The sequence below is a fragment of the Ursus maritimus genome, unplaced genomic scaffold (genome assembly GCF_017311325.1).
Source record: "Ursus maritimus isolate PB19 unplaced genomic scaffold, ASM1731132v1 scaffold_8, whole genome shotgun sequence".
NCBI classification, from domain to species: Eukaryota; Metazoa; Chordata; class Mammalia; order Carnivora; family Ursidae; genus Ursus; species Ursus maritimus.
Genome location: NW_024426996.1, coordinates 79,259,758 through 79,284,304, shown reverse-complemented (window position 1 = coordinate 79,284,304; position 24,547 = coordinate 79,259,758). Strand labels below are relative to the sequence as shown.

General features: G+C 61.5%; 1 protein-coding gene across 2 annotated transcripts; it reads right to left on the bottom strand.

Annotated features, from left to right (window-relative positions):
- Nucleotides 1-597: 597 nt before the first annotated feature.
- On the bottom strand, nt 598-24,496 carry CPZ (carboxypeptidase Z). 2 transcript variants are annotated; one of them, XM_040624846.1, is made up of 11 exons: nt 24,409-24,496; nt 18,752-18,784; nt 16,997-17,371; nt 14,076-14,288; nt 11,165-11,361; nt 10,411-10,572; nt 9,788-9,946; nt 6,227-6,362; nt 4,213-4,352; nt 1,336-1,435; nt 598-1,051 (listed from the first exon to the last, which is right to left on the bottom strand). In XM_040624846.1, exons 1-11 carry the CDS (start codon nt 24,494-24,496, stop codon nt 690-692), a joined length of 1,965 nt encoding a protein of 654 aa, XP_040480780.1. In that variant the 3' UTR covers nt 598-689. The 2 variants fall into 2 exon arrangements, with proteins under 2 accessions (XP_040480780.1, XP_040480781.1); XM_040624847.1 differs by having other exon boundaries at nt 14,076-14,285.
- Nucleotides 24,497-24,547: the final 51 nt, after the last annotated feature.

Here is a 24,547-nt window from a genome sequence, read left to right as displayed (position 1 = left end):
ACCCTCTTTGCCAGAGTTCTTAGACAGGCCGCTTGCCTCCCTGCCGGAGAGATGCTAGGACCCACAGACCTGCCTGACTAGAGACAGGTGCAGCAGGAGGGGTGCTGTGGGGAGTTAGGGGCCTGGGGGTGGGTCTCTGGACCTGCTTTGGTGGCATCATAAGGATGAGAAAAGAGCCAAGGGAGATGCTTCCTGCTGGAGTCAGGGCCCCATCAAAGCCCGGGAGCCTGGAGGTGTGACCTGCGGGTGATGCTACGGTCCTGCAGCTCTCGCCAGCTCTCCTGCCCTTGAGGTCACCTGCTGCACCCCCCCATTCCCCCAGCCAGGCTCTCCTGACCTTTTTCCTTTGCATCCCATCTGCACATACTCCCAGAGTCTTTGCCTCTGGTAGGCCCTGCACCACCGTCCTCATGTGTCACCTCCCCATGGGCCTCAGTGTCCCTATCTATAAGGTAGCAGGCCCCTCGTGCTTCGAGGCCTCAGGGCCCAGCCCCACTCCTGGCCGCCCGTGGGACAGCAGGGGCACCTGCCCCTGGGGCCATCCGGGTAGGTGAGACCAGCGTGCCTCAGGCCCAGAAACTCTCACCACGGCCGACAGTGAATAAAATGACTTTAATAAAACAGAAACAGCTTTACAGGGGTCTTCAGAGACTAAACCAAGCACCCGGAGCCTTGGGGTGGGTGGGGGGCTAATACCTGAGCAGCCAGCGTGGCTTGTGATGGCTCAGGGACGTGAAGTAGGACCACCACCACGGCTTGCTCCCGCCCGCAGATGGCTGCCTCCGCCCCTCGAGAGGCTCCTGGCCCAGCTCCTCGGGCTCCCCATATGCGCCTCCTGGTGGGTCTTGGAGCCCAGACCCGCTTCTCCGGGGCCCAAGGAGGAACTTCTTGGGTCCGGCGCCCAGAGGCTGGAGAATGAAGTCCACTCGGCCGGCCCTCCTCATCCGAGCGGGGATGGTGACCTTCTTGATGACCTTGGAGTAGCCGGGGGCCTGAGCTATGACAATGTGGGACCCCGGAGGCAGCAGTCTCCAGTAGTCGCCATCCGGGGCTGCCAACAACCAGAACACAAGCAATTCTCAGACCTGGGCTCACACCGCGCTCGCGGTGCGGAGACTTGGGGGTCCAAGGGGCATCATCCTGGAGGGCAAGCAGACCCCGGATATTCACCTGCTTCCGCACTGGCCTGGAGCACCCTTCCCACCCGCTTCCCCAGCCAAACTCCTATTCATCTCTCAAAGCCCATGCAGGATGAATGGAGTGGCCTCTCCAGGCGCCAGGAGTGACCGCTTGCGGGACCAGCCACCACGATGTGGGAACCAGGAAGGCGCTCACCTGTGGTGATGTCATGGCGGATACCCTTGACCAAAATCCGGGCGTTCTTGACCGGCTTGCCAAATTTGTCCATCACCACACCTTTGATGCCGCGGTGCACCTGAGGAGACGGACAGTGAGGGCGAGGGTGTGGTGTCTCTAGAGGACCCGGCGCCCAGCCCAGCCAGCTCGCGCCCCTCTGTCCTCGGAGCCCCCCTCTGGGCTTGCGCATGACCCTGAAGTTCTACTCGAGGGTCCACCTGACCACCTCTCCTGGGCCGGGGGTGCTGAGCAGAAAGCCTGGAGCTCATCTCAGCTCCCCTTCATATGTAGAGCGGGTCGGTGCGGCCGCTTCTCCCTGTGCGTGGGCCCCAGGAGGACACGGGCCCAGGGTCTGGACCCTCGTGTCAGTCCCAGCCGAGGCGCCAGCCACTCTCTGGTCTTGAACAAGCTATACTGCTTCTCGGCACCGTCTCCCATCTGTAAAATGGGCGCAGGTGTTGCTGGAGAGTGGGCATCAACACACACGAAGGCCCGTGGCAGAGCCGGGACACGGGACCTGCCCACCCTCAGTGTGGACAGGTCTAGACGCGGCACGCTCCGAGTGGATGCCTTCAGACGAGGAAGCTGCACGTGCCAAGCAGAGCCCGGCGCAGAACTGCCTGGCCTTGTTCACACTCCTTCTCCTAAAACTGTCGACAATAAACAAGCCAACCTGCCCTTGCTCTATTGGACTGCAAACAACTTGGGGCCTGCAGGTCATGTCAAATGAAGCCAGCGTGACTGGGTGGGAGGGGAGACAGTGCAGAGAGACTGTTCTCTCCCACGGGGCTGCCTCCCACACCTGCAGTGCCACCCCAGGCCTCCGACCACCCCTCCTGCCCCTCCTCTGCTCAGAACCAGCCAATTCCTCTGCCCCACACTCCTCTTCCTCCAGGAAGCCCTCCTTGATGACCAGCCACATCGGGGGCCTCCTCCAGGGTCCCCAGTGCTGGGCTTCCACACTCCCAGCCCTGATCTCGCTGTAATGTCACCATCTGCCCTCCTCTCCCCAACCTAGGGGAGAGACCAGACACGTAGTAGGGTCTCATTTCATGTCAGCTTGCGCGGGCTAAACTTTGTTCTGCCCTTGCTTTTGGGCTGAGGAGTCACCTTCCTGCAGACCCAGGGACGTACGCTCTCTGGCAGGGAAGGAGACATGGTGCGCACGCCCCTCCCCTCCCAACCAGGGAGAGGCAGACACCCACCCAAGGCCTGGTCAGCATCACCGTGAAGAAGGCCTGCATGGGCCGTGACAGGCTCGATCCTTATCAGAAGCCCCAGCGCGGCCTTCCCAGGGCATCGTCCTCAGGGGCCAGCCACGCCTGGCTGCGCAACCCGCCTGCCACCCTTCCTCACTCACTATTAAATCTTTATACCCCAAGACCTCACATACAATATTCACAGAGCAATCCCAGCCCCATTTAAGGCTCCTTAAAACTAATTTTCACCAGACGGCCGTAAAATGAAATGAGCGAGGGGTCTGGCCCAGACCCATTACTGCATGATGACGGGCCCTGTGCGGCGAGAGGTCGCAGGCGCACCCAACAACTAGAAGCCCCAACAACACTGATAACGTCCAGCTCTTCTCCGGGCAGATGGCAGTGGCTGCTGATCCAGGAGGCCCTGCTTGGTTCTTGCCTGGAGAAAGGTTCTTGATCTTTCTGGAAAGGATTCATTGACAGAACTGCGGTTTGGGGCAGGCAGATCGGAGTGTGAGCTCCAGGCAGTCGCTGGGCAACGCTGGACAGGCCCTGTTGCTGTGTGACCCTCTGTCTCCTCCTCTGGTTTTCTCGTGGTGGCCGAGAGCCAGGCCCAGGAGCCCACGCGTGACCCAGCAGCCCCAGGCCAGCACGGTCCTTCCCTGGTACCTGTCCCTCCACCCACAAAGTGGGGCAGCCCCTCCTAACGCCCAGGACTGGTGTCGGGATTCACCCCGTAGGTGGGGGTGCCGGCCGTAACGTGCTATGCACGTACAACCCCTCGTTGTCCCCTCCGGGCAATCCCGTGTCTCCCGCAGGGCCTGCTTCTCACGGGGACATGGAGCCAACGTGTGAGTCACCGGAGTCTTGAAAACACTCAGGAGGCATCTGCGAGCCATGCAAGGTTCCGCCTCACCGCCTGCGTGCCCGCCCCTTGGGGTTACCATCCTCAGACCCCCACCACGCCCCTCAGCTGTGAGTCACACTAGCAGGAAGGACTGGCACGCGGTCACCACGCTGCTGGGGTCCACCCCCGGGGACCACGAGGACTGTTCTAGACCGTTCTCAGTGGCTTCTGCTCAGCAGCACCACCTATTTCTGGCTGACCGTGGCCCCAGGAACGCAGTTACCCTGTCTGGCTGCCCCACCCTTCCCCCAGCAGCCAGTGCCCTGACCTCTGAGCCCGAGGGGCAGACATGCTCCAGGCCCTGCCGCCCAGAGCATCATGCTGAGGCTTCCCCCCAGCCCAGTGCCTAGTCCATTGCTGTGTCCACACTCCTCACTGTGGCATGGGGAGCCTCCCATGCCCTCTGCCTGAGCTCTTCCATTGCCCGGTTTCCCTACTTCTTCCGATGTAGCCCTTGTGTCACCTACCCCAGGAAGCCCCCATGGCCTCCGAGGCGGGTCAGGTGCCATCCCTGGGCCGCCTTGGTCCCTGCATCCTCCTTGTTCGGTGGTGCCCTTTAGGCCGTGAGAGCCTGGCTGTCCTGGGGACCCCAACGCATGCCCCCTGAGGTCCCAAGCGCCCCCAGGGCTGGCCGACAGCAGGTGGCCAGTGAACGGATGGACGGCTGGCGAATAAACAAATGAGGGGCAGCTGCGCACCGGGTCCCCCCAGCGCCGGCCCGGCTGGCGGAGCAAAGCCGCGGGGGCTCACCATCTCCACGAAGTTCAGGAGGGGCTCCTTGTTGTGCTGCCAGAGCGTGTAGAGGGCCTCCTCCGGTGGGAACTTGACGCAGCCCAGCTCCACCGTGATCTCGAAGCAGTTGCTGTGCAGGTAGTTGAAGTCGGACATGCCTGCGGCACGGTGGGGGCGGCCTGAGCGCGCACGCTCGACATCCGCGCGCTCGACATCCACGCCCCCCCCACCACCCGCGCTCGACATCCGCGCGCTCGACATCCGCGCGCTCGACATCCACGCCCCCCCCGCGCTCGAATATCCGCGCTCGACATCCGCCTGGTCGACCGACATCCACGCGCTCCACACCCACGCGCCTGTGCTAGACATCTGCCCCCCAGCGGGGCAGCCGCGAGTGGCTGCTGCCCTTATCCCCACTTTACGGGTGAGCAGACCGAGGCGCGGGGCGCTGGCGGTTCTGACCCAGGTCCCACAGGGAAGGGGCGGAGCTGCACTTTGAACCCAGGCGTCTGGCACCCAAGTGCTTCTGCTTACGCTCTGTCCTGTGTGCCCCTCGGTGGGTAAGGAGTGAGCCAATTTCCATCAGAGACACATGCGCCCCTGGCGGCCAAGCCTCTGGCCGCCTCCTGGCCTGGACTCCAGTGACCACAGTGTCCATGTACCTAGCCAGTCCCAAGAACAGCCGGGGAGGAAGGTCCTCCAGCCCCCGCTTCCAGGGAAAACAGAGGCTTCGCAAGACCGGACAACCAGCCAATCAAGTGGCAGTGCGGGGCCTCCAGAAAATCGGGCTGATGGCCACCCACCCACTCCTGCCCTCTGCCCCATCTGCTTCCAGAGTTTCTTGTCCAGTAGAAGCTACACCCGGTCTCCAGGGCAGGCCTCCTGCCCGGACGGGGCAGCGCCTGCCCTTCGGAAGTCAGCAGCCACTGCTACCAACTTGACCTTCACAGCCCGCAGGGCAGCCATGCTCCAATCCACACGGCGGCCCCTCTGTCCTTGGCCACTGGCCCCGTGCTTTCCCTGGCTCTGTGTCCCTGGGGCGGCAAGCCCGGCTGCCTCTCCCGGGCTCAGACCCACCCCAAGGGTCCCTTGCAGACCCTGGACATGGGTCATGCTCAAGACTTGAAATCAGGGAACCATGCACCCGGGCCCTGGGAGGGAGAGAAGCTGCCCTGTGCCCCCGGGAAAGGCCCCCCGTGGCCGTCTTGGGGCAGTAGGGGCGAGGTTGCCGAGCAGGGGTGTGAACTGGCTTCAGCACAGGAGCGGATCATCCTCCTGCCCACAGCTCTGCCACCTGTGGCATGGACGCCGATGGGCCTTTCTCTTGCCCGAGCCCAATTTCCTCATCTGCCAAATGTCCCCAATACGCAGTGTCGTGCCGGGGTGGAGGGGAGGCAGGCGGAGCGCAGGAGCACATGGGCCCTGCCCAGCCAGTGCCCCACAGGGCGCACAGTGTCCCACGCACCCCACTTTGCTCTGTGTCATGTCCAACTGGACACAGGCTAACGTGGAACTTCAGAAAAACTATGAAGAAAGTTTAAGTGTAAGTATATCTCATGCAGTATTTGGGACACACTTATACATACTAAAAATGCTTCATTATTTTTCTGAAATTCAAGTTTCACTGGAGTCCTTTATTCCCTCCGGCACCCCTCCTGCCCCCAAGAGGCAAAGAGAATTGGTCACAGGTGGGGTCACGCACTGTCAGCGCTCACGAAGGCCCCAGCAGAAGCAGCAGAGGGGCTGGAGTATAACTCTGCCACACCTGTGCCCTGGAACGTCCTCAAGACAGCAGCAGAACCGAAGCCAGACCACACCCACACGGCCTGGTGCACCTGTGCTGCTCCCCCACACTCCAGAAGTTCCAGAATCCAGGTCCCAGAAAGAGCTGCTGAGAGGAGATGCCGGCCGCCCCCCTTCCAGCCCCTCCCAACCTCCCCCTCCCCCCCACACCCTCCCTCCCTCAGCTCTCCCCTCCCTCATCCTGCCCAACCCCTCCCCCCCACCTCCCCGCCCCCACCTCCGCCCGCACCTCCGGTGAAGCTGTACCAGTCCGCCCCGTTGATGATGCTGCCCCTCTTCAGGAAGTTGCCGCCACACCTGTTCTCTGACCTGTCCATCATCATGGGGTGGACATCAGCGTAGGCCCTGGCCAGCAGCTTGAACATCTTTAAAGGAGACCAAGGGACAGGTTTCTCGTGAGGCCAAGGCCAGAAAGTGGGGCACCCTGCAGGACACTCTCAGCGCTGGGGGCAATGGAGTGAAGAGGGGTCTGCAGCACAGGTAGGAGGGGGGCTGGTGTCCACACAGATGGTACAGCACGTGCAAAGGCCCGGAGGTGGGAGAGCCGGAGCTCGGGGCACCTGCGGTGGGTACCTGGCGCGTTGTGGAGCCCCTGCACACCTCGCTAGGGAGGGTGGGCTTTCTCCCAAGAAGGGGGTGCACCGCAGGGATGCTGGCAGGGCTCCCCAAGGTCAGCTTTGCAGTTTCCCAGGCACCTCCTACAGAGGGCAGGCCTCGGGAGGCGGGAGGCTGGGGTGGGCCTCATTTTCACTGACTTCACCGCTGACTTCACCACCGACTCCTCTGTGATAACCATCGCCCCACGTTCCCCGGGAACGACCTGTGCCTGAGGGTGCCCCCACCTGCCACCACACACGTGCGGTGTCCACTGTGCTGCGTGGAGGACATGGGACACGGGGCCTGCCCTCCTGGGGGGAGCCTTAGGGGCGGGCTCGTCTGAGTGTGTCCACAGCCCCTGCCCCGGCGCAGCACTCCCCCCCATGCCGCCCCCACAGCAGGCAGGGCGCGCAGGTCCTCCTGTGCCTGCGTCCCAGCACAGGGACAACTTGGGGTGGCAACTCCCAAGCTGGGGTCACGTGGATAACGGGGCCCAGCGCACTATGCTTGTGACAGCCCCACGGCCCTGGGAGAAGTCTGTCCCGGCAAGGGGACCCTGCTGCAAGAAGGGGGAGGCTGGGCAGGTGGGGTCAGGCCAGAGCGAGGTCTCTCCGGTGGGGCACGGCGACTCCAGGACCCGGGGTTTGGGGAAGGATGGGTCCAGTGTCTCCAGGGTGGGGCCGTGCGGTTTCAGCTCCATCCCTCAGACACAAACCAAGCACCCAAAATACAAGGCCACGCACGTCCTGTAGTCACCGAGGTCGGCAGACGGGGTTGTCTCGAGAAACCTGCCTGGGTCCCCACCTCTCTGGCCCTCCCCTGGCTCCCTACCCACCCCGCCTGGCTCTCCTTCCTGTCACCCATCAGTCAGCCCCCCACACCGCCTGCCCTCGGGAGAGCAGGTAAAGTCATCAGTCCCCAGAGCCCAGGGATGCACAAGCGGCAGGCCCCGCTGGGAACAGGCCTGACCTGGGGGGCAGGCGCAGGGCAAGGCCGTCAGGAGGCCGGCCGGCTGTGAGTGAGCGAGGTGGTGGGTGCCACAGGGTGCTAGGAGGGGCAGGTGTGCACTGGCATGGGGGGGGCCTGTGCAGGAGCTCAGGCGGGGGCCGCGGGGAGGAACAGCCTGCCTGGGACCCTGCAGACACTGTCGCTCTCTCTCGCGGTCTGCGGGCTGGGTTGGGGAGGGTTTGAGGGGCAGGACAGAGCTTGAGCCGGGCTTGGGAGTAAGATTCTGGCAGAAGGGACAGGTGTAGGGGGACAGACGGCCTGGAATGGCACCAAGAGGTGCTGTCTCTCATCCACGGGGCACCACGGCAGTTCGGGGGAGGCGACTTGGGACACCCTGGCCAGCCCCTCCTTGTGCTCCCCCCCAGCCCCCTCCTGGGACCCTGGTTTCCACAGAGACCACTGGGGGCTGTGGCCCTGAGCACGATCGATCCGTGATTGATGGCTGGTGGGGAAGACTCTTATTTTTCTGACTCTGGCGGGACTCGTTGAGGTGAACTTCCGCCCCAGGGACATCTTCATGCATCTGCCTCTGGATTCAGACGCTGGGCCTGGCACCAAGGGCTCCTGCCACCGAGGGTTCACGGGCCTTGCCCCACTGTCAGCCCCGCCCTCTGACAGCACGGGGTCAGGGGCAGACCCTAAGGGGACATCACCCAGCCCGGGACACTTGCTGGGCTCCGAGCACGGAACCTGGCACCCCTGCACATCCTAGGCCTGTGCCAGCTGCAGGGACGTGTGGGGGGGAGGGAATGAACGGACGAAGCAGGGCAAGAAGGAAGGGGCGCAGGGACAAGCCACCCAGGGGACGCAGGAGTTGGCTTCCCTGAGGTCCTAGAGACCGGGCCCTCCATCTGCTGACCCCGCTGGGTGCCTGTGGGAAACTGCCTCCTCCTTCAGGCTCTGCTGAGACAGCCGCCCCCTCAGGGAAGCCCTCCTGAAGGCCCAGGACAGGCCGGGGTCCACCCTCCAGAGCGGCGTGCACACACAGACGTGCGCACTCCCCGCAGGCCCCCGGCCCCCGGCAGCCCTCTGTCCTGGTCCTGCCCGCTTCTGGCTCCCCCTTCCAGCCCGGATGCGGACCCTCAGTGCAAGGGCTGGTCCTGCCTGACGCAGACCCACAGACCCGCATCGCGTGGGGTCGGGAAGCTGGGGGAGGCTGAACTGACCTGCGTGGCTGACAGAGGGGAACGAGCAGGGACCCGGGCTCCAGGCACTTGTCCACGCAGCCCCAGCTCCCGGTCCCCACCCTGCCCTGAAGCACAGGGCAGGCCTGGCTCCCCACTGCGTCCAGTCCACCAGGAGGCCTGATGGGGGACTGAGCAGACAGCGCTGACCTTTCCAAGACCCCAGGCCGGCCAAGGCCAGAGCGTCCAGCTTTGTCGTGCCCAGAGGACATGGGAAGGAGCCCAGGGGCTGGCCTTGGCAGGAGAGGGTCACTGGGGCAGTGTGGGCAGCTCCCCCAGGACATCTGTCTGTGGGCCCTGAAGTACCACCCACTTCGCCTCCAAAAAATGGAAAGTGATCAACTGCCACCTCCCAGAAGACCAGCCTGCATGAGCTCCAGGAGCGGGCCAGGGAGGAGCCCCATCGGGCAGAGGGGGGTGGAGAGGGTCCTGGCCATCATTACATTGTCTCCTCCCCTGCTGGCCTGACCAGTGAGGGAAACTGAGGCCTGAACAGGGGAAAGGCCTCTTCAGACCCAAGGGAATCCAGGGCCAGAATTCCTCCTCTGATCCCGCTGTAGCCCTGCTCCTGGAGCCGGCCCAGGGGACCCTCAGCAAAAGGGCAAGGCCCACCAGTGTGTGTGTGTGGGGGGGGGGTGGCAGCCAAGAGCCAGACCGGTGCCATGCACGCTGCAGCACTGCCCTCTGCCGGCACTGACTGGAACCCCACCCTCTCCCTGCGGCCAGGTCGGGAGAGCGCTGGGCTATAGTTCGCACCCGAAGGGCTCTCCGCTGGGGACACTGACGGAAGGTGGTGTGTGACCAGAGGAAGGACAGGCAGCTTCCAGCTGGCTGGAAGGCTTCCTGGAGGAAGGGCCTTTAGAGCTAAGCCGGCAAAGCTCCAACTGTTCCTGCGACTGTGTGGGTCTCAGTGAGCTCAGAACAGGGAAAAGGCCAGGCCAGCCCCAAGGGCACCTCACCGCAGCCTCCCCTGCACACACAGCAGACCCGGCCCCTCTCACCTTCTCATCAGGTGTGGGAGAAAACATCTTCTCTTCCTGGGGGTGCTTGGAGAAGTCAAAGGGGTAGGAGACCACCAGGTCTCCCCCATGGAGGCTGGCCGAGAGCACGAACGGGGCGGTCCGCATCCATTTCATTATCGCCTTGGTCTCCGGGGCCACCTGCCCAGCAAAGATGCAGCGGTTGTCAGAACCAGGCATGCCCCTACTGGCTACCCCAGCCGTGCCCACAGGCTCCTCCAGCCTCTCCGGGGCCCCGCCGTCCCTGCCTGCCCCACCCCGCCCTGCCCAAAGGCCCTTGCCGGGCCCTCAGGATTCCCTTCAGGTGCCACCAGGCTCTCCCACCTGCCCACACCCCTGCCTGAAACTCATTTTCCCACCTCCTGGGGCCGTCACTTCCTCCAGGCAGCCTGCCCAGAGAGCTGAGCACCTGCAGCCCCAGGGTGTTTTCCGCACGTGTTCCCTGAATGCCAGCAGCCCACTGAAGAATTACCCCCATGTCCCAGGCTGGAAGCAGAGACTCAAAGGCTCAGGCTGCTAACCGCCAGGCTCTCCCGTGACCCCGGAATAACCAGAGACCCTTCGAACGCGTGCCCGTGTGCAGGGTGGGCGGGGGCAGCTCCTACCTTACCCCACCAGTAGTGCTGTGGGATGGGGATGTGGTCACTGCGCACACCGCGGGACTCGGCCAGGCGGTAGTATTCAGACGTCAGGTCAGGGAAGTTGCGGTTCAGATCCAAGTTCTGTGCGTTCTGCCTCCCGCTTGTCCACCCGTTGTAGCCGGCGCCCTGAAAACACAGGCCACCCCCGTCCAGGGGTCAGCACACTGCACCCTGACTCCTTCCACAAGGGAGGCCACGGGGCTGGGCTGGGCTGAGTCAGAGGCCAGGGCTGCCGTTTCTCTCCGGCTTTGATGAACTTGGGAGCACGTCCAGCCAAGCTGTCCTTGACCTCTCTCCCATCTGTCTGGCTCCTCCCGTCTGGCCTCCTTGCTGAGCCTCCAACCTCAGGGCCTTGCACTGGCTGTTCCCCTGCCTGAGTCCCCCCAGTAGTTATGTGCACTGATTGTTCCCCACCTCCACTGGGGCTCTGCTCAAAGTCACATCAGAGAGCTTCCAGCCCTCCAGCCACCATGAGATGTCCCCCTGCCCCGTCTTCCCATTGGAAGATTTCTCTATAGAGCACATCCTCGTTTTCACACACCACGGAATGATCAGTGTGCCCCCACCCCCAGTAGGACCTTGCTGACGGTGATGCCTGCTGAATGCCCATCACCCAGAATGGTGGGTGCACACAGACCCCCAGTCACTGCTAGTGAATGAACAGATGGGAGGGCGTCGAAGTTAGCAGCCCACGGGATCCGGGGTAGGGGGCACTCACCTCGGCAGCCGCCACCTCGTACCCGTCGGGGTTCATGGAGGGCAGCAGGTGAATGCGGGTAGTGTTGAGCAGACGCTGGATGCGGGGACTGCCCAACAGGTACTCGGAGCACAGGTACTGGGCCAGGTAGATGAGCATCTCCCGCCCTGCCACCTCATTGCCATGGATGTTGCCGATGAGCTTCACCTCAGGCTCCACTTGGGGGAGATACAGTGACCTGAGGGGTCGTCTCAAACCCTAGGGTCCCCAGAGACTTGAGGGCCCACATGGCAAGGCAGGCTGGATGCTTTGGGACCTGTTCATACTTGTTTTGGCCCAAGCATCTCTGTGACTAATGAGGTCTCATCAAAGTCATGACTTACTGAGCTGATTTCTTAAGTTTAGCCACAATTATTAGCAAAACACATCAAGGATATTAATTAATAACAATAAATGTCATCATTGCTCTGTGTGAATTTTATTCATGGCCACTTTCTACATTTGTGTAGTAAATTAAGGTGCACATTGGTGCTTAGGTGGGAAGGCCCTCAAATGGATGGATGGATGGTTGGAAGGAAGGAAGATGGAAGAATGGATGAATGCATGAAAGGATGGAAAGATGAATAGGTGGATAAGTAAATAAACATTTAGATATTTCAATAGAAGAATGGAAGGAAGGATGGATGGATGGATACATGGATGTTTGGATATTTGAATAGAAGGATGGATGGGTGAAAGATGGAAGGATGGATGGAGGGATAGAAGGATGGATAGAAAGATGGAAGGAAGGATAGATGGATGGATGGATGGATGGATGGATGTTTGGATATTTGGATAGAAGGAGGATAGGTGAAAAGATGGAAGGATGGATGGAAGGATGGCTAGAAAGATGGAAGGAAGGAAGGAAGGAAGGAAGGAAGGAAGGAAGGAAGGAAGGAAGGAAGGATGGATGTTTGGATATTTGGATAGAAGGATGGATAGAAAGATAGAAGTCTGGAAGGAAGCCTGGATGGATGGATGGATGGATGCATGGATGGATGGATGGATGGATGGATGGATAGATGGATGTTTGGATATTTGGATAGAAGGATGGATGGGTGAAAAGATGGAAGGATGGGTGAAAGCATAGAAGGATGGATGGAAGGATGGATAGAAAGATGGAAGGATGGATGGATGGATGTTTGGATATTTGGATAGGAAGATGGATGGGTGAAAAGATGGAAGGATGGATGGAAGCATAGAAGGATGGATAGAAAGATGGAAGGATGGATGGAGGGATAGAAGAATGGATGGATGGATAGGTAGGTGGATGCCCGGATATTTGGATAGAAGGATGGATGAGTGTAAAGATGAAAGAATGAATGGAGGGATAGAAGGATGAATAGATGGAGGGACAGAGATAAAGATGGATAGGTGATGGATGGATGGATGGATGGATGGATGGATGGATGAGTGGATTGTGGTTAAAAAATAAGAGTCGACCAGGAGCCTGGCAGCCTTACTAACTGTGTGACCTTGGGAAGTCAACTCTCTTCTTTGAGACTCACGTTGCTCATCTGGAAAATGGCATCTCTTTCNNNCCTAGCTGTGCACAGCCCAAGGACTGCAGCTGTGAAAGCAAACACCCATGTCCCTCCTGTATTCTGAGGGTATAAATGACCCTGAAGCTTCCCACAATGGTCACTTTCCTTGGCCTTCTCCCAGGGGACACCCCTCACCACATTCCAAAGCTGCACATCAATCTGAAATAGGAAGAACCCTATCTTCATCCCAGAGTACCGCACAGGCTGGAGTGGTAGGAGGCAGGGTGGGCCAAGGAGGCTGGGGTGGGGCCAGGTGACCTCTGACCCTTAACAGGAGACAGGGCTTTGGGCTCATGACATCCCTGACACCTAAACCACTAGGATGAAAGTCGGGCTGAGTGTGGCCAACCCAACAAAGGTGCCAGAGCCCCTTAACCTCAGATGGTATATTTTTCAGTAATTAAACAACCAAGGGTCGAATGAGAATGACTTCTGGATTGACCCCGTGTGCCTCGCGTGGTCACGGGGATAGACCAGCAGAGGGATGGGGCCAAGGAAGGGCTCCTGGCAGAGGCGAGAACTGGGGCCCGTGCCTGGATGCCCTCAGTGCCCTGGAGGGGTTCATGGTGGTCTTCAGCTCACTACACAGGACACAGGCCACCCAGCCAGGGGCTGAGTCTTCTCTAGAATCTCTTGCATTCTTAGCCAGCCCCCTGAGCTCCTGGCCACCCCCCAGCCCCTGAGATGCAGGTTCACGCTGAGTTCTGTTCAGCACCCTCACTGTGCAGGGCAGTGAACCGGGGCCTGCAGCGAAATCTGACCTCCGGCACCAGCACAGCTCTGGAGAGACAAGAAAGCCTAGCATTTTCCATGCAGCTCTGCCCCGTCTCACACCAGGCTTAATGGGCTTGGTTTTCGTAATGGAGGAAGTGCTTCCTTCAGATTGTCCTGTGAGATTACGTTCACCAAGCCGCTCGAGGAGCCAGCGTGAAGTGGCCAAGACCAAGCGAGCACATGCCTGCCCGGGTCTGAGCGTGCCAGGGAGAGGTTGCAGAAACGACAGAATGCGCAGAGCACGGTTGTGCTTCTCCATGGACGGACAGGGGCCCACATGCCTGCAGCCACGGGAGAGCCCCCGCTTCTCTTCCCCAGACTTGTGCGGTGACGCTCCCCAGGACGGGCCCCCAGCTCCCATCTCCCCGTTGAGCCCCAGCAGGCCCTGTGGGATGTGGCCACGTGCCCCAGGGCACCAAGCAGGACACAAACCCTGCCCGCTCCCTGTCTGCCCCCATGATGGGGACCCCGGCCCCGGGCTTGCACACCCAAGCCCAGCAGGCCCGGAGCCCATTCCTGGGAGCTGGCCCACACCCAGACCTCTCTCTGGGGCCCTGTCCACGGCATCAGCTTACTCAGCTCGTGCTGCCCAGGGCGGGCCGAGAACTCGATGACCAGCAGCTCCTTGCCGTTGAAGCTCCGGCCGATGCTGTAGGTCTTGGCGACGTGGGGGCAGCGGGCCGCCGTCCGCTTCAGCACGCGCACCATCTGGGCGTAGGAGTGGTGCGCGAAGCGAATGAAGGTCGGCGGCAGGCCTGAGGGCGGCGCCTCCTCCACGTCCAGGCCTTCTGGGGAAGAATGGGGGTGTTGGGGGGGCCTCCAGCTGCCCCCGGTCGCACTCACCCACCAGCGTCGCTGCTCAATGGCCAGCCCCCGATGGCGGCTCGGTCTGCCCCCACCTGGTTCCCTTACAACCCCTGGGACCCTGGCCACCCCCAGCACCCTCACACCCCCTCCCCTGCCACCCTCGGAAACTTGGGGTCCCCCTGGAGTGGCTCCCCAGTCAACCTGCTTCTGTTTTTATTAAAACCCCCTTTACGCTACTTAATGCCCTCAGCTAGTAATGCACCCAGCAGGTGCACGCGGCTTCACGGTTGCCGAAGCCGCGACAACGAAGAGCGTTACACAGTGACGGGAAAACAGACAGCATGAAGGCGCAGACGTACCCACAGAACCCGCGACCCAGAGAAAACCGCTATTTGGGGGACAGCCTCCCGACTGTTTTCCACAGCCGCCTCGCTGTAATCATGGTGCTGACGCAGGTTCCTAACCTGCTCTGTCTACACTGCTTCGCAGTGGAGACGGCTTCAATGCCTCGTCAGTCCGGCACCCACTGCTCTGAAGGGCTCCTTGGAGTCCACCCTACCGTGGCCACGATGATGACACACAGCGAGGGTACCGTGAAGGGGGAGGGAGAGTGGAGGGATAAGGAGGGCAAGGGAGGGGAGGGAGAGTAGAGGGAGGGGAGAGCAAGAGGGAGAGGAAAGAAGGAAGGAGGGGGAGAAGGAAAGAGAGGAAGGGAGAGGAGGTTAGTGGAAGAAGGGGAAAGGAGGAGGGAGGGGAGGAGAAGGGAGAGGAAGAAGGGGAGAGAGAGTGGGAGGTGGGGAAGAGAAGGGAAGGGAAGGACAGCAGGAAGGGAGAGGAAGAGGGAGGGAGAGGAGGGGAGAGTAGAGGGAGGGGAAGGAGGAGGGAGGGGAGAGAGTGGAAGGTTGGGGAGGAGAAGGAAGGGGGAAAGGAAGGGAAGGGAGGGAAGGTGGAGGGAGAGGAGAGAAGAGGAGGAGGGAGGGGAAAGGAGGAGAGGGAGGGGAAGGAGGGGAGAGAGAGTGGAAGGTGGGGGGGGAGAAGGAAAGGGGTAGGGAAGGGAGGGGAGGGGAGGGAGGGGAGGGAGGGTAGAGGGAGAGGAGGGGAGAAGAAGGAGGGAAGCTTCCCCACGCCTACTCTAAAAGGTCTCCTTGGGAGAAGCCCCTGGTCTTCCAGGCCGGGCTCCATCCCTCCGACAGGACACAGGTGCCTGCCCCCCTCCCTGTCCGTCTCTGGACCGAAGACCAGCTCCTGCAGGCTGGTTAACAGTTAATTCTTTTCCCTCAGCCTCTCACTTGCCCTGTGGTTTTCTTTCTGCTCAAAACGGTTTTGAGGGAGGAAGAAAGCAGACAGAACCAGCAATTTGGTGGCAGAATTGCCCAAAATAATCTCTCTCCGGCCACCTCCATGGGCTTTCCCAGGGCAGGCGGGCTGGGCCCAAGGGACGTCTGGTTCTCTTCCTCTGCACCCCTGCCCTTTCCCGGTGCTGCCGCGGCCGGGTCTCCTGTGTCTGCACAGGCTCACAGCTCCTATCTGCTGGCAGAGCGCTGCCTGCGGCACAGAAGCCTGTGGGTGGCACAGTCCCCCGCCCAGAGCCAGCTTGGGGATCAGTCCGGCAGGCGGCCAAACGAGAAGCCTGAGCTCCGGGAGGCCGGCACAGACAGGGTCCCAGATCTCCATCTGTGTCCTCCCTGCCATCTCAGGGTCCCAGCATGGAGCCATGTACACGGCAGGCACCCAATGGCTGTATGCTGAATGCACAGACCCATCCGTGGTCTGACTCCGCCAGGCAGACGCTGCCCCCCCCCACTGCTGTTTGCCTTCCTAGAGCTCCCACTTTGTCCTCTATGAAGCTGGGGGGGTTGTCGTGGGTTGTGGTGAGTGGCAGTGTGGGTGGCACCCAGCGCCACATCACGTGAGCCTGGCCACGAGTGTCCTGACGCGAGTGCGGGCCACACTGGGGACGATGAGGTCCTGCCTGTCCAGGGCGGCCCACGCTGGCCACACGTGGTCCTTTACACTGAAGCTTCCAGCCATTAAAATCAAATAAAATCAAAATTGAGACCCTGGGTAGCAGGGAACACATCCCAAGCACTCAGCAGCCACATGTGACCGGTGGCTGCTGTCTGGGACAGCATGGGAGAGAATATTGCGCCACCACAGAAAATTCTTTCAGCCAGGGCTGCTCGGGACTGTGCTGTGTCCTGAAGGGCCGGCGCTCAGGACACCCGTCCTTCCTACCTGCTCTGGAACGCCCTGCCAGGCGGCCCCCAGGACCTCCTTGCACACCTGCTGAGACGAGTGGCTCAGCACCGCCCAGGGCTGCCCATTCCACCCCCAAGACACCAAAGCGGAGCCCCTCCCGCTGCCCGCTGCTTCCTTGAGCCCACGCTGGGGAGTCCGGCTTCTGCCAATACCCTACACGCCATCTCTCTGGCCGACCACAGGCAACCCTACAGGCCTCGTGGGGGAAGCAGCCTCCCCACAGACCCTGGGGCCCAGCCGGAGCACTGAGGTCCTCAGGAGGGGCCACAGCGAGGACTCAGGCCCCCCGGGGCCGGCCGTGCTCTTCCACATGCCCGGCTGGCCCAGGCACCAGCCCCGGAGGCCTCCTTGTGGGGGGATGTTTGCCCACGGTGACTCGGTGGTCCTCCCCCAACACCCGGGCACCAGTGCGGCCCCGGGCCCCACGCACCTCGCAGCTTCTCCAGCGGGTCATAGCAGCCCTGCTCCACGCTCGCAAAGTAGCGTCCGCAGTCGAGGAAGTAGGGCCAGGCCATGTCGATGGCGTCGAAGGCGGGCTGGCAGGCCTCCCGCAGCCCGTCGCACACGTGCCGGCAGGGCCTGCGCACCCGGCCGCCCTCGCAGCGGGGGGCCAGCACGGCGCAGCCCAGCAGCCGCAGGTCGGGGTTGCACTGGCCTTCCAGGAGGTGGTGCAGGACACTCAGCAGGATGTACTCGGAGCTGGACTCCACAGCCTCCCGGGACCGGTGCTCCAGCAGGGTGGGGAAGGTGGTCTGGTTGTAGGCCACATCACTGCAGGTCTGGAGCTGCATGTCCACACACGTGGCTGGGGGCAGGGGGACCACCGGGTCACTCCTTGCCTCCGTGACCCCCATAGTCACCCGTCAGGCACTCTCTAAGGGCCCGCCCTGCCGCCCCAGAGCCCCCCGGGGCCAGAGCCTACAGGGATGGGCCGCCACCGTCTGGCAGGGGAGGACCAGACAAGGCCCCTGAGACTAACGAGCTCCACTCCTCCCTGGTGAGGGAGCCAGGGCGGCCACTCTGGGCCTCGACTGCCACTGCTGCAGAATGGGTGTGGGAAAGCCAGCCTCGCCGAGGGGCTGCCCCGTTAGGGGACAGGAAGGAAGCCAGCAGACTCTGGGTTTTGCAGAAGCAGGTGCAGACCCTCCCAGACTCACAGCCCCAAAGCAAACGAGTCCCCAAAGATGCACCCAACTTGGACTGCCTCGGATCTCCAGGAAAGTGGAGATCACAGAGTGGTTAGCTCGGGCTCAGGGCGTTGAAGACAGGGCCAGTGAAGACGGCCACGGCTCAGCCCAGCCTGACCCAGCTCTGCCTCTCACGCCGGTGGGTGTCCCAGGTACAGGGACTTTGCTGTCACTGGGCGTTTTCTGATGTGATCATAACCCCTTTCTCTCCAGCCCAGTGTGGCTGGAGACCCTTGCCAGCCCCGCAGCCCTCTCCAGCACGGAGTTGAGTGTGCGGTCATCCCCACGCTGCCCCTCCCTGTGACCTCAGGTGCACCTGCCACATGTGGCAGCTCATGGGACAAGTGACAAGATTTTGCCACTTTTCAAAGTTTAAAAGGATGGGGTGATTTCTGCTCAGCGTTTCTCTGCTGTAAACATTTTAGATATGTCATTGACTTTTGCATTGAGAATATTCCCTATTTTTCAAAAAAGTCCAGTCCCTTCCCTTGGAACACACCAGACGCCCAAATCTGGCAGGAGCGGACTTGAGAAGCAGTAGCTGCCTGCCTGATCTTCAAGCCCGCACCCCGAGGTCAGCTTTCCCTTCCTCATGTTCCCCGGGGGAAGGTCGGGGTCCACACAGGGAAAGGGGTTTGCCTGGCAGCTGCCCCACGGACCCGACACTCAGGGAGCTCACAAGATAAAAAGCGGACACGCTGTGTACGGCCACGTCGGACCCCAACCAGCCGGGGGGGCGAGGGGAGCAGGGGTGATTGCAAGGAGCACTTCTGGGACAGAGCCAGGGGTGGGAAGCCTGGCTGCACGGAGAGAGGGTCCTTCCTCTTTTGTTTTGTCTAATTTCCAGCTGTTTAAGAAGGGGCTTGGATTTGAGTATTGGCCCTTGTTACTAGTCAGCCCCTGGGGAACTGTGGGTTTAGCTCTCTAAAGGCCTCGACAGCGTGGAGGGGCTGCACCGCTCCTACAAAGCGAAAATGAGAGAAGTCCATGCATCGTACCACTGTCTGCAGCCCACGGCCCATGGCATTCACCTAGAAGAGAAAGGACAGCGCTGTTAGGGGTGTGGGCCCCGGTGATCCTGTCATCGCAAGAACACACATGGACGACACTGCTTCTGAGGGCAGCCGGCCACGCGCCCGGCCCTGTGCTAACACCCCGCGAGCTCCATCTCATGGGGCTGCACCCCAGCCCTCCGGTGATGATGGAGCCCTTCTCCCCGCTCCGCAGGGGAGGAGCCGCTGTCCCGGAGAGGAGCCGTGGTCCCGGAGAGGTGCCGTGACTTGCCTAAGGAAAGACAGCCAGAGCGTCGATGTGGGTGTTACGCGTCCCTCCAGGGCCGCCCGGGCTCCTTTGCCAATCACCATGGGTAAACACCCCGCAGGGGCCCGTTCCAAGATTCCAGCAGTTGAACAACCAGTTCCGGCAAAATTCCCGAATATCTAAGAGCCATTCTCGCCCCACCCCACCAGTAACTCTGACCCCACGTTATTCCAAGTCCCCCAGAGTCAGATGGGCGCCGGCTTTCCCCAACACCCCAGAACACTCTGCAAGAGCTTCGTTCCACTGTCTCCTGAACTGGGGAGAGGAGGACCCACATGCAAAACTATCCTTTCAACCATGGGCTCCCAGGGCCCGCCTCGAGGCCCAGGCAGGTAGACCCGACAGTGAGAGCCCTGGGAAAGCCAGTAAAACCAGCCTTAATCATAACCCCACCCTACGAGCTCCCGAGCTCCCGCTCAGACGGCCCCGAGTGCTCTGGGAGCTCCAAGAGGGAGGAGCTGCCTCTGAGGGAGGGAAATCAGCATGAGATTTAGAGCCTGGGCCCGGGCAGGAGTCCCGGGAGGATAGGGCAGGCTGGGTGGCAGAAAGAGTGGGAAACAGGGGGGAAGGGGGTGGGGGGCCGAAGAAGGCTGAAACAGAGGGCAAAGCCCGTGTTCTAATCCTGTCACCTCACACAAAACCCGGGGCGGACCCGCGAGTCTGGGAAGGGTGGGAGCCCCTCTAGCAATGCACCATAAGATCTGGGCGCTATGAGAACTTTCCTGAGTGAACAAACACGAGCCCCCAGGGCGGGAGCAGCTGGAAGGTGGGCTCTGGTCCTGCGGGGCTGGCCCGGCAGCTCCCCCTTTCAGGACCCTCTGCACAGGGTTTGCCCTCTGTGGACCAGGCAATCACAGTCCCCGACCCCGCTGCAGGCCAGCTCCCAGCGCCCTCACGGGGTGGGACTACAGGCACCCCCTCGCCGCCTGGTTTCCACTCTCAAAACTGGCGAATGAGGGATCCAGGCAAACGCTTGTCTGTGTGCAGACGCTCTGCGGGAACACGCCTGCCGCCCGGGGACTCGCTCTCTCTCCTCGTCCGAATAATACGGTGAGGGAGCCCAGTGCGAGCCAGGGGGCAGCGGCAGGCAGGGAGGATGCCCAGCACTGGACCTAGACAGCCCGTGGTCACGGCAGGGAGACCCTGGAGTTGCTCTTTTGTGCCTCTGTTTCCCCATTGTACGTGGGGTTTTCCATAATCACGTGGTGGGAATAACACGAAGGTTCTACAGGACGACCCACATTCAGTGCCCGGCACAGGACGTGGTCCAGGATAGAAGGTCCATAAATAATAGCTCCGTTGCTGTTACTGTTTTATAACACCCCTGCGACAACGGGCCACAGGTTCTGGGCTGTCCTAGGTGGCTGGCACCACTTGGGAAAAGCAACAGACAAGAGAATAATTATCCTAAATAATTTTCCTAAATTTTGCCGGTTCTAACGCAGCAGAGGGCTGCAGCGTGCCCACCTGTGCCCACCTGTGCCCACCTCAGGTGGCTGGTGATGCGCACTGGGATGAGCTCACTGGCGGTGAGAGAGCTCGAGGACCCCAGGCAGGGAAAGCCACCTCTTCCCCTCAGACACAGGGGAGGGCATTTCTGGGCACTCTGCCCGACACTCCAAAGTTTTTATGGTCTAACATGTTCCCTAACCCCTTGCCCACTGTCCCCTGCAGGATGAGAGACATGACAGGCTGAAACAATACTTGGGAAAAAGAGGGGCGCCTGGGTGGCACAGCGGTTAAGCGTCTGCCTTTGGCTCAGGGCGTGATCCCGGCATTGTGGGATCGAGCCCCACATCAGGCTCCTCCGCTCTGAGCCTGCTTCTTCCTCTCCCACTCCCCCTGCTTGTGTTCTCTCTCTCGCTGGCTGTCTCTATCTCTGTCAAATAAATAAATAAAATCTTTAAAAAAAAATACTTGGGAAAAAGAATAGGAAACTGACCCAGGACCCAGCCTGGAACACTGCTGTTATCTGGCTGTCTTTGCAGCTAAAGGCACCGAGTTCACGCCAGGAGAACGGGTAAAAGCATCAGATCCATGCAGGGCCCTGTGCACGAGCACCTGTGCCCTATACGGACTGCTCGACCCCCGGATGCACGCTCGGTCGACTCCCTGCCACAGCCCGTGCGAGCTCGCACAGGGGCCGATGCCGTGACTCGGAGGTCTGTTCAGGAGCCCAAGCCTCATCGACGGCCGGGCCCAGGGCCCCTGGCTTCTCTGCCTATACCGGCGTCCGTGTGCCCGGAGCGCACCTGCCGTGTGTCTGCGCCGAGCTGCAGACTTGTTCAGACTTTGGCACGTCCACAGAGCAGAAGGACTCTCCGTGGCCCGGGACCCCTGCGGCCTCAGGAAAACACACAGCGAGGAAACCAGGAGTGGACCAGTGACCCCCACGTCTGCCCCCACAAAGCTAGCAGATGCCACACAGGGGCTGGATTTGAGTGGATGTGAAGGGATCCCTCCTGGTTTTGAGTGGGTTTGATCTGCAGATGAAGAAACTGAAGTTGGGGGCTCAGTTTCCTCTTCTGCGCAAGGGGGTGACAATAGCGCCCATTGTTGTGGGGGAGGGGGGCCGATAAGGTAACACCTGGGCCCAGTAAGGGCTCCACAGACAGTAGCTCGGGTCACATGGGCAGAAGGAGGGGCTGCCCATCATGACCTCCATGCTTGTGGGATGGACGAGGGGACGGCACCTGCTGACGTGGCCGCCAGGAGCCAGCCAGACGGCTGGGTGGACGTGCTTCCTGGGGCTCTGCTCTCACAACGCACCACGGGCTGGTAAGCAGACACGGCACGTCCAGCGCGGCTGGGGGCCGGCAGCCGGAAATCAGGGGCTGGCAGGCCCGGCCCTCCCGCAGGATCTGAGGGAGGGTCCTCCCCGCCTCTCCCAGTCTCTGGGCTCCCGACAACCCCAGGCTTGTGGCTGCACCCCATCGTCACGTGTCCTCCCTGGTGGGTCTGTGTCCCAATTTGTTCCTCTCCTAAGGACACCTGTCATCGGACATAGGGCCCACCCAGAGCCGCTGTGACTTCCTCTTGCTTCGACTGTATCTACAAACCCCCGCTTCCCAGGAAAGTCACAGCCACAGGTACGGGGCATTAGGACTCCAACATTTCTTGGTGGGGGGACGCAACTCCACCCAGGACAAGAGGCAAGCCCCAGTGTGCGCCTTCGGGGAGCTCAGGGCTGGGGTGGGGTCGAGAGAGGAGTTGGCTGCTCAGGCTGCACCGGGCAGTGTGACCCCCCCTCCCCCAGCACTCGGGGCAGTGAGCCCACGCCGCCACCTGCTGTACGTGGGAAGTCCTCACCTAATCTCAGACCCAGGACTAGAGAAAGAATGTAAAAGACCTGATTCACAGTTTGTATATTGACGACACGCTGAAACAATATATTGGCTTAAGTAAAACTGGTTCTTCAGGTGAATTTCACCTGTGTCTCATTAGCACTTTCGTGTGACCACTAGAAAATGTAAACTTAGCATGGGGCCAGCATCCTTGGGTTTAGAGGGCACCCATCCAAGGGCTGCTGCTCCTTGGCAGCCCGCACGTGCCCCTTACACTATGTGACCACAAGGTGTCAGCACGTCTTCAACGAGGGACCCAGGCTGAAGGGGCTGGCTGGCTCCCTCCCTCCCTCTTCAGCAGAGGAGAGGTTGTTGGTTCCTGGCCAAGGACTCCTCTAACAGATGAGAAACCTGAATGAGGCCAGAGAGGTTGGGACATCTGCCCAAGGCTACACAGTGGAGAAGAGCACGCAGGATCTGAACCCAGACTGGCCTGGCCCCTAGAACCATGAACACTGCCTCAGCCCACAACCTCCCCGTGGAGGCCTGGAATAAGGCAAGGACAAGGGCAGAGGGGAGGGGAGGGAGGGGTCTAGGCTTGCTCTGAGGCTCCAGGACAGGTACAGGAGGGACACAGATACAGTCCTCAAATAGAGCAGCCTGAATGCAAACTGCCCTGTCCACAGCCCGTGCCAGCCTACTGTCTGGAAAAGTCATTCTGCTTCCTCAGACTGGGACCGCACATGGTCCACTGTCAGGAGTGAAGATCAGACTAGAGGAAGGATTTCTTCTAGAAACGGTCACCAGTGCCACCACGGGGCCTCAGCCAGAGCTCCCCCCGCCCCCATTCCTCAAGGTGAGGAAGGAGTGGTCTGTGCAGCCACCCAGGGGAGGGGGCTGCACTTCTCCCTGGGAAAAGGACAGGTCAGGGAGGATTTCCTGGAGGAGGGGGCCATGGTCCCCAGCAAGCCTATGATTCTAGACATTTCCTGGGGTCTCACAGCTCCAGGGGAAGGTCCATCCACGACACAGTGCAAGTTCTATCTACATCCTGCCTGCACACCTGTGCACACGCGTGCACACGCACACACACATGCACACACTCTGCTTGGGCCTTTCTGCAGCAAGGGGGAGGAGGAAAGAGGTGAGGGCGGGGGCCGGAGTTGAGGCGGGGGTGAAAACCCAGGCAGAGAGGGAGGGAGAAGGAAACATTGGCATCGGCACATTTGAGAGGGGCATTCTGCTCCGGGTACACGCACTTGGCTGGGCCGGCACATTCTCAGGTATCTACAAACCCCGGCCCTTGAGAGATGCCCAGAACCCTGTGCCCAAGGGGCCCCCACCCTCTGGGGACAGAGATGTCTGGTGCTGCTAAGGACCCCGAGGACAGGGGACTAGATGAACCTCCCACTCTGAATATAAGGGGAAACTGAGGCCCGCTCCAGGAGGGGCCAGAGCCCAGGACTCTGGGCTCCTGCCTCCACCCCTCACCCCACACTCTCAGGTGAGACCACACAGGCAGGAGCACCCCGGTCTCCCTGTCCCAGAGCACTCCAGGCACATGCACTCCCTCCCCAGGCCACCACGCCCCCTCCCAGGGGACCGCGCCCCCTCCCAGGCCCTCCGAGCCCATTTCCGGAGATATTGTTGTCCACATCGAGGCTGGAGGTGGCAGGGAGGGGTCAAGAGTTTGCTGCCGCCCACAGGCTGCCCCCTTCCTGGAAGGAACAGACACCTTGGATGGCCTGTCCAAGGCAAAGTCTTGGCACCTGCTCCCTGGGACCCCAGCCGCAGGGCGCCCCACCCGCTGTGCCCTGACCAGAGGAGGACTCCTCAGGGCAGGCACGGTGCCCCTCTGCTGCCCCAGCTGCCTGCGGCACTCCACCCTGGGGTCCCAGCCTCCCTGTACCCCGAGAACCCAGTGCCCCCTCCCAGCAGACCATGAGGTCCAAGGTCACGGGCGCGCGCGCGCTGGGGGACGGTCGTGCTCGGGGCCAGGGGTCGCTGGCGGGGTGGTGGGAAAGTTCCCGGGGTGGGGTGGTGGGTCTTACCGGCGGGCCCCCGCGCGAGCGGGCACCCGGGCCGGGAAGCGGCGGCGGCCAGCGCGGCGAGTAGCATCAGCGGCGGCGGGGGCAGCATGGTGGGCGGCGGGAGGCGGGCGGGCGGCGGCGCAGTGATGTGGCACTCGGG